The sequence below is a fragment of the Cynocephalus volans genome, chromosome 8 (assembly GCF_027409185.1).
Source record: "Cynocephalus volans isolate mCynVol1 chromosome 8, mCynVol1.pri, whole genome shotgun sequence".
Classification (NCBI taxonomy): Eukaryota; Metazoa; Chordata; class Mammalia; order Dermoptera; family Cynocephalidae; genus Cynocephalus; species Cynocephalus volans.
In genome coordinates this window covers 48,153,415-48,162,366 of record NC_084467.1, presented here as the reverse complement: position 1 = coordinate 48,162,366, position 8,952 = coordinate 48,153,415, and the positions used below count along the sequence as shown (strand labels likewise).

Genomic DNA, 8,952 nt, shown 5'->3' with positions numbered 1-8,952 from the left:
GTGTGATGCCTGCCTTAGCTGTGTGCAGCCCTAGAGGACAGGCAGTGGGTCTCCTCTGACCTTGAATGTGGGACAGGTGATAGGTGAAGGGCAAAGGTGTTTACTGAACTCCTTTCAGGTGTGACCGTCACTTGTGGCTCCTTAGGGTCACTAGCAAATATTAGAGACGAATGTGAAATCTGTCTATGCCAATCATACTACAATTCCCTTCCCAACAAGGTCAGGGAAGGAATCTATTTTCCCCCGAATACAATGAAATTCTACATAAGTATTATAACAACAACAAAAACACATACTTAGTTAATTATCTCTTAGAGTTATCATTTTTATAATGCCTATTCGTGCAACATTTTCACATTTAGTATCTCATCTGACTCTCCCAACTCTGAACGATAGGTAGGCATAGTCCTCCTAATTTTATATATGAGGAAACACAATCAGAGATGGTCAATAAAAATGTCAGCTGACTTATAGAGAAAGTATGTATAATGTGCCAGGCAATTTTCAAAGCGTCTTGAATATTTAGATTTATTTAATCGTCACAACTCTGTGAGGTGGGTACTGTTATTATTTTTTATAGATAAGGTAACTTAGGCTCAGAGGGTGTTAGCAACTTGCCCTGGGTCACACAGCTGGTGAATCATAGAGAAAGAATTTGAACTCAAGTAGATAGGTAGTAGAGTCTTTTAGCCTCTAGCCAACTTGCTCAAAAATCACATAGATAGAAAGAGATGAAAATGAAATTCAAATCATGGCCTGTCTGACTGTCTGACTCTAAATCCTACTCTCTACTTAGTAATAATAGCTTACCTGTCTGGCTGGTCGATATGGGCCTGTTCTAAGTACTTTCCTTATGTTAACTTATCCTCACCGTTTTGCAGGTGAGTAAACTGAGGCACAGCAGTAGAGTAACTTGTCCATGGTCCCAAAGCTACTCAGTGGCAGAGAAAGTATTCGAACCCGGGCATTCTGGACCTAGAGCCCACAGTCCTTATTGCCTTACTAACAGCCTATCTTCTCACCTGCTTCCCCAGAAGTCCTTTATACATGAATAAAACCCAAGTCACCCCTGAGTTTTCCATCACTCTCATTGGTTTCCAGAGTCATGGGTACGTTTTCTGTCTGTGCAGAGTCTAAGGAGTTTCCAGTCACTGGTGGCTTTCTGTTTACTTCGCTGAGCTGTTTGCCTGTTGGGGACAGAAGTGGACAGAAGCACTCACTGGGCAGGCTTTTCATGGATCTGGGAGCCTCAGCCAGACCTCCTATCACGTTGAGAAAATGAAGAAATCCAGGACATGGGCTTGGAAGGTGCCGGCAGAGCTGTTGCTTCTCTGTGCTGCCCTGGGTTGTCTTGGTTTGCCTGGCTCCAGGTAAGTGACAGTTACAAATGATTCCCTGATCAATAATGTGACAGGGAATATAAAACCACATAATGCTAGCCGTCTCTTTGTTGCATGACTATTGAATGAGGAACATCTCTTGAAGCAATTTGCATGTATCTGATAAAATGATATCAACAACTCTCTTTAAATTATTGTAGAACCAAGCGGCTGACTTCAACAAAAGTTCCCAGAAGAAACTGACATGTTTAAATGTATTTTGGCATGCTGAGAAGAATAAGATACTTGTTCTGTATTCTGAACAAAGCCTTGGTGTGTGTGATTCTTTATGCAAAAAAAGGTTTGTTATGTATGGGAAAAAAAGAGCCAATTCATGAGAATCATTTTTATACATGAGAGTGACCCACTCTTCCTGCTTATCAATCCAAAATCTTTCGGTTCTCTCTCTCTCTCTCTCTCTCTCTCTTTCTCTCTTTCTCTCCCTCCCTCCCTCCCCCCCACACACATTGCAGATATTCTCAGAAGTTAAATGCTAATTTAATTATTTCATCATTTTAGTCCTCATAATGTGGTGTGAAATAAACTACAGAAAATATCTTAATAAAAGCTCAAACTTGGGCTCTAGTGAAAGAAGTGCCAGTGACTTCGCCATTTGGGGACCTTCCTGGAGTATAAGAAGCCCCTACCATGACAGATTGTAGTGCTCAGGCATCCCAGGACTCCTTGTGAGCACTCTGATGGGAAGGGGGACTGTTAATGCCATTCTTTTTACTTAGTCCAAAAATGCTGCCTGAGCACAGCTTCTGACTAATGTGAGGAGTACCTAGTACCTATGGGACACACCCTCTGGTCTCAGCTCTGCTGACTACCCTCAGGCACCACTGCTGAGACCATGACTATGAGTACTGATCACCCATTGGGCACTTAATAAATAATAGCTATTAGGATTAGCAAGAATCTCAACTTGGCCCAGAGAATAACTAAACTGCCAAGGCCTTCCTTGTGTGTACCCTTTCTTGTGAGAAGCATTCAGGACCTAAGGAAACTTGTCTTAAGGGACCCATAGCAACCCTACCTTCAGCATTGTACCCCTGAGCAAAGCCCCTGTTGGGCTCCAAGGATACAGAGATGAACAAGACACAAAGAGCTCATGTTCTCATGGAGAATGCCAGCATATGAACATATACTATATGCACTGCTGCAAGAGATGGCATGGGGCAAGCAGGAAATCAGGGAGAGAGTGACCAGCCCTACCAGGCATGGGGTCTGGAAAGGCTTCTAGAAGAGATGGTGCTTGGGCTAAATCTTTACACGTGAGTAGGTGTTTGCCAAATGGTTAAGGGGGTGAAGGGTGTGCCAAGCAGAGGGACCCATATAGGCAAAGTCAGGGAAGTGTGATATGGATTGAATTGTGTCCTCCCAAGTTTTATGTATTAGAAGCTTGATCCTCACTGTGACTGTTAAGAGGGTGGGAAATCCTATTATGGTGATTGAAAGGTGGGGCCTTAAAGAGGTGATGCGATTCTGAGGACCATGTCCTAATGAATGGATTAAAGATGGTGCTCAGGGCATGGCTCTGAGAACTTAAAAGGAGAGCACATGAGAGTCTCTCTCTCTGCTCCTGCCTTTCTTGCAATGTGATATCCTGCGTCACTACCAAAGAAGACTCTCACCAGATGTGTTCCCTAGACTTTGAACTTCCTGGCCTCCAAAACTGTAAGCAATAAATGTCGTTTTCTTACAAAGTAATCAGTTTCAAGTATTTTGTCATAAGCAACAGGAACAGACTAACAAAGTGTGAGGGAGCCTGGCTTTTTCCTGAAGCTTCAGCAGTGCTTTGGTCAGCCTCGAGCACAGGCCCAGGTGGGTGCTGTCATGGACAAGGGAGAGTAGGAGCAGGTGAGGATCAGAACGTGGGCAGAGCTGGGGGATGCTAGAGGGTCCACTGAAGAGCTTGAACCCCATCCTCTATGCAGTGGGGAGCCAGGGAAGGATTTGAAGCTAAGGAACAACACGATCAGATTTATGCATCAGGAAGTTCCCTCAGAGGTAGGGAGTGGAGGGGCGACTCGGTGAGTGGGGTGCAGGCCAGGAAACCCTGTTCAATCCTCAGCAATGCCATGAGGTGGGTGTTGTCTCTTATTCTCTCTGGGTAGAAGAACAAACTGATCCTCAAAGAGAAGAGAGTCCCTCATGGTTAGTGAGTCTCAGCCCTTACCTGATCCAGGTTTAGTGCTCCGACCTCTACCCAGTATTGCCAGGGGCAGTCCTGAACATGGCATGAATTTGAATTCCATACATGAAGTCGAAAGATAGTCTTCAGTTCTAGAAGAGAAAATGCTGAGCCTCCTTCATGTTAGCTAAGAAGTTTTTTTTTTATTTATTTACTGATATAATCAAGTCAGATGAAATCATCCTCATATTGTCCTAGGACCTGTTGTCTATGGATTGTCACTTTGTGCCAGACGCTTAGACTCATTAGCTCTAATCCTCACAACTATTTGGGGTAAGGGCTATTGATTACAGCTTCACAGAGAGGGAAAATAAACTGAGGTCCAGAGAGATAATGTATCTGGCCCAAGGCTACTCATTTAATACATAGCAGAATATGGATTCAAGTCTAGTTTTGGGGAGGTGGTACCAGAGTTCCTGTATTCTCTCTGCATCTTTCTGTCTCTCACTAATGCAGTGTCCTCTCCCCACCTGTGTCTTGTGTCTGACTTGCTGGACTCCCAGGCCTTTTCTCTAACTCTGGCCCACACATTTGTTGCCTTGAGATGTTGCTTTAAATTTCATGTCTACAACAGCAAATGACAGAGAGAAGAGAAATTGAAAACCTGCCACCCAGAAGCTGCCCCTTCCAGCAAAGAAAAAGGATGCAATTGGCAAAGGGGATGCAGCTGCCTAACAAATTATGTGTGACAAGAAAGTTGTTGTGTCAGGGCATTTCTAAGGAAAGCCAAAATATATTGACACACCCCATTTATATAAGCTGATGGCTCGCAATTTACTGCTGACCTAATTCTGCTGTACTCGATGGATCCATCTTTATTTTGATCAGAGACGCCTGTTAGAAAGAGTGGGAGACCTGGAGGCAGTGAAATATGTCACAATGCCAGCAACAGCAATCCATGCACCCCAAGGAAACACGTTCCATTCCTGCCAGCCCTTAAGCAGGGGAGCACATGTTCAAGGACTTGTACCAGGATGTTTATTGTAGCATCATTTGCAATTGCAAAACATTGGGAAAATATAAATGTCCCTCAAAAAGAAAGAGAATAAATTAAATGCAACACATATCCTAAGATGGGACATCCAGATAAAAGAAATGAACTAGATCTCTGTATGAATCAATGTGGATAGGTCTCAGAAATGCAATGCTGATTGACAAAAGCAACTTGTGGAATAATATGCAGAGTACGAGTAAGCACACAGAAGCAATACTATATATAGTGTATATGTGTCAAAATATTTAAAAGAGACTGGAAGGTTATACACCAAATTCATGACAATAGTTCCCTCTGAAGAGGAAGGGAGGGAATTGGAACTGGGGCTGATGTGAAATACAGATGTCAAATTTACAGGAATTTTATTATTATTATTTTTTTAAAAGATGTGAAGCGAGTATGCCAAAATGTTAACAACTGTCAATCTGGGTATGAGTTTATGGGTATTAATTATTTTATTTTTTTGTACTTATCTAGACATGTTTAATTTTTCTAAGTTAAGGGCATACAGAGGATTTTGAATGACAGAAGTCAAGTCGGTTGGTCAAAATGTCCCTCTGGTTTGTTTCAGTAAAAATTTACAGGGGTGGAGAGCAGAGAGACTTCCGGCAAGGGAGGCAGAGGCTCGACAGAAACCACACACCTTGTGGGGCCGCCACTGCGTGATCCAGCAGCCCAGCCCAGTGAGCACAGAGTGGGGAGACATCCGGCAAGGGAGGCGGAGACTCGGCAGAAACCACACACCCTGTGGGGCTGCCACTGTGTGATCCAGCAGGTAGGCTTCACAGTAGGCACCCAGCTCCATCCCCAGCCCTGCCAAGTGCGCTTGGAGAAGGGAGAAGTCTGGCAGGGGAGGCGGGAACTCCACGGGGACCACACTGCTGCCGCGCGATCCAGCAGCCCAGCCCAATGTGTACGGAGCACAGAGATGTCCAGCAAGGGAGACAGAAGCTCCGTAGAGTCCACACATCCTGTGGGGGGACCGCCGCCACGTGATCCAGCAGCAGGTAGGCTTCACTGCCACCTCCCGACTCCATCCCAAGCCTGGCCTAGCGTGCACAGAGCAGGGAGACATCCTGTAGGGGAAGAGGAAGTTCTGCAGAGACCACATGCTCTGCGGTGCCTCGGGGCATCCCAGCAGCCCGGGCCAGAGCGCACGGAACAGGGAGAAGTCCTGCACAGGAGGTGGAAGCTCTGCAGAAACCACACACCCTGCGGTACCACACCCTGATCCAGCAGCCTGGCAGAGTCCAAGCTGACAAGAGAGGTAGCTCCCCGGAGAGGCCCAAGACCCGAGGCAACCACACACACAAGGCACTAGAGGCCAACTGAGCAGTCATGGAGTTAGCCATACCAAATTGGAAACCACAGCAACATCTTAGTTAGTCAATAGTGTCAAAACTGTGGACTGTGAAAACCCCTGCCACAATGAATAAACATCAAAAAAAAGATACCAGAAATACAAAAAATCAAGAAAGTACACCACCAAAAGTTAATAAATCTCAAGCTCTAGATCCTATAGAACAAGAAGCCCTTGAAATGACTGACAAGGAATTTCGAGTGATAATTCTAAGGAAACTGAATGAGATACAAGAAAACACAGCTAGACATCATGATGAAACGAGGAAAAGTATACAAGACCTGAAAGAGGAAATGTACAAGGAAATCAATGTCCTGAAAAAAAATGTAGCAGAACTGCCGAACTGAAGAAGTTATTCAGCAAAATAAAAAACACAATGGAGAGTATAACCAGCAGGCTTGTCGAAGTTGAAGAGAGAACCTCTGAACTTGAAGACGGGCTGTTTGAAATAACACAAGCAGACAAAAAGAAAGAAAAAAGAATCAAAGACATTGAAGAAAATCTGAGAGATATGTCAGACAACCTTAAGCGCTCAAAATATCCGAGTCATGGGTATTCCACAAGGGGATGAAAAAGGAGATTGCATTGAAAACATATTCAACAAAATAGTGGCAGAAAACTTCCCAGGTATAGGAAAAATCACAGATCTTCAGATCCAGGAAGCTCAACGATCTCCAAACGTATTCAACCCCAAAAGGTCTTCTCCAAGATATGTTATAGTCAAATTGGCAAAACTCAAAGACAAAGAGAGAATCTTAAAAGCTGCAAGAGAGAAGCATCAAATCACCTATAAGTGAGCCCCAATCAGGCTAACATCAGACTTTTCATCACAAACCCTAAAGCCAGAAAGGAATGGGATGATATATTCAAAATACTAACAGACAGAGATTGCCAGCCAAGAATACTCTACCCTGCAAGGCTATCCTTCCAAAATGAAGGGCAAATAGTATATTTCTCAGAAAAACAAAAACTACGGGAGTTCACTACCACACGACCACCCTTACAAGAAATCCTCAAGGGAGTACTGGGTTTGGTTCCTGAAAAATAATTACCACTGCCATAAAAACCCAAGAAAAATCAAAACCCACTAGTGTAATAAAAATGGCATTCATGAAGAGAAAACAAACAAACAAAAACACTATCTACAACCTAAGGAACCAACAAACACAGAAACCAAACAGTAAATCAGAAAGCAAGGAACAAAAGACACCTGAGACAACCAAACAACCAATAAAATGCTAGGAATAAATCAACACTTTTCAAAAACAACTCTTAATGTAAAAGGCTTAAATTCCCCAATCAAAAGACAAAGACTGGCCGACGGGATTAAAAAGGAGGACCCAACTATATGCTGCCTACAAGAGACCCACCTCACCCATAAAGACTCACATAGACTAAGAGAGAAAGGATGGAAAAAGATTTACCATGCAAACAGAAAAGAAAAACGAGCTGCAGTAGCTATTCTTATATCTGACAAAATAGACTTTAAACTAAAAACCATAAAAAGAGACAATGAGGGACACTACGTAATGATAAAAGGACTGATCCATCAAGAAGACATAACAATCATAAATACGTACACACCCAATGTTGGAGCAGCCAGATTTATAAAAAAAACTCTATTAGACCTAAAGAAGGAAATAGACACTCATACCATAATAGCAGGGGACCTGAACACCCCACTGTCAATATTGGACAGATCATCTAGGCAAACAATCAGTAGAGAAACACAAGATCTAAACAAGACTCTAGACCAATTGGAATTGGCAGATATTTACAGAACATTCCATCCAACAACTTCAGAATATTCATTCTTCTCATCAGCACATGGATAATTCTCCAGGATAGATCACATAGTAGGTCACAAATCAAGTCTCAACAAATGCAAAAAAATTGGAATTATCCCATGTATTTTCTCAGACCACAATGGATTAAAACTAGAAATCAATAACAAACGAAACTCTGGAAACTATACAAACACATGGAAATTAAACAGCATTCTACTTAATGACATATGGGTCCAAGAAGAAATCAAGCAGGAAATCAAAAAATTTATTGAAACTAACGAAAACAATGATACATCATACCAAAACCTGTGGGTTACTGCAAAAGCAGTATTAAGGGGGAAATTTATTGCATTAAGTGCTCACCTCAGAAGAATGGAAAGATGGCAAGTGAACAACCTAACACTTCACCTTAAAGAACTAGAAAAACAAGAACAATCCAAACCTAAAGTTAGCAGACGGAAAGAAATCATTAAGATCAGAGCAGAACTGAATGAAATTGAAAACCAAAAAACAATTCAAAAGATCAACGAATCAAAAAGTTGGTTTTTTGAAAAGATAAATAAAATTGACAAACCATTAGCATGGCTAACAAAAAAAAGAAGAGAGAAGACTCAAATAACAAAAATTAGAAATGAAAAAGGCAATATTACAACTGATTCATCTGAAATACAAGGAATCATTCGAGACTACTATAAACAACTATATGCCAGCAAATTTGAAAATCTGGAGGAAATGGATAAATTTCTGGACACACACAAGCTCCCAAAACTGAACCATGAAGACGTAGAAAATCTGAACAGACCAATAACAATAAAGGAGATTGAAGCTGTTATCAGAAGGCTCCCAACAAGAAAAGCCCAGGACCAGATGGATTCACAACAGAATTTTACCAAACATTCAAAGAGGAATTGACACCGATTCTTTACAAACTATTCCAAAAGATTGAAACAGATGCAAATCTCCCAAACTCATTCTATGAAGCAAACATCATCCTGATACCAAAACCAGGTAAAGATATAACCAAAAAAGAAAACTACAGGCCGATATCCTTGATGAACATAGATGCAAAAATCCTCACTAAAATACTAGCAAACAGAATACAGCAACACATACATAAAATTATTCACCACAATCAAGTGGGATTCATCCCAGGGATGCAAGGTTGGTTCAACATACGCAAATCAATAAATGTGATACACCATATTAATAAACTCAAACACAAGGACCATATGATCATC

The 8,952-nt window shown here is 42.0% G+C and overlaps 1 protein-coding gene across 1 annotated transcript in view; it reads left to right on the top strand.

Annotated features, from left to right (window-relative positions):
- The first annotated feature begins 1,278 nt into the window (after nucleotides 1–1,278).
- Nucleotides 1,279–8,952, top strand: part of C8B (complement C8 beta chain) — a 36,021-nt gene continuing 28,347 nt past the window's right edge. Inside the window, 1 exon segment of the mRNA XM_063105761.1 lies at nucleotides 1,279–1,370. Within this exon segment, the coding sequence (XP_062961831.1) occupies nucleotides 1,279–1,370 (92 nt within the window).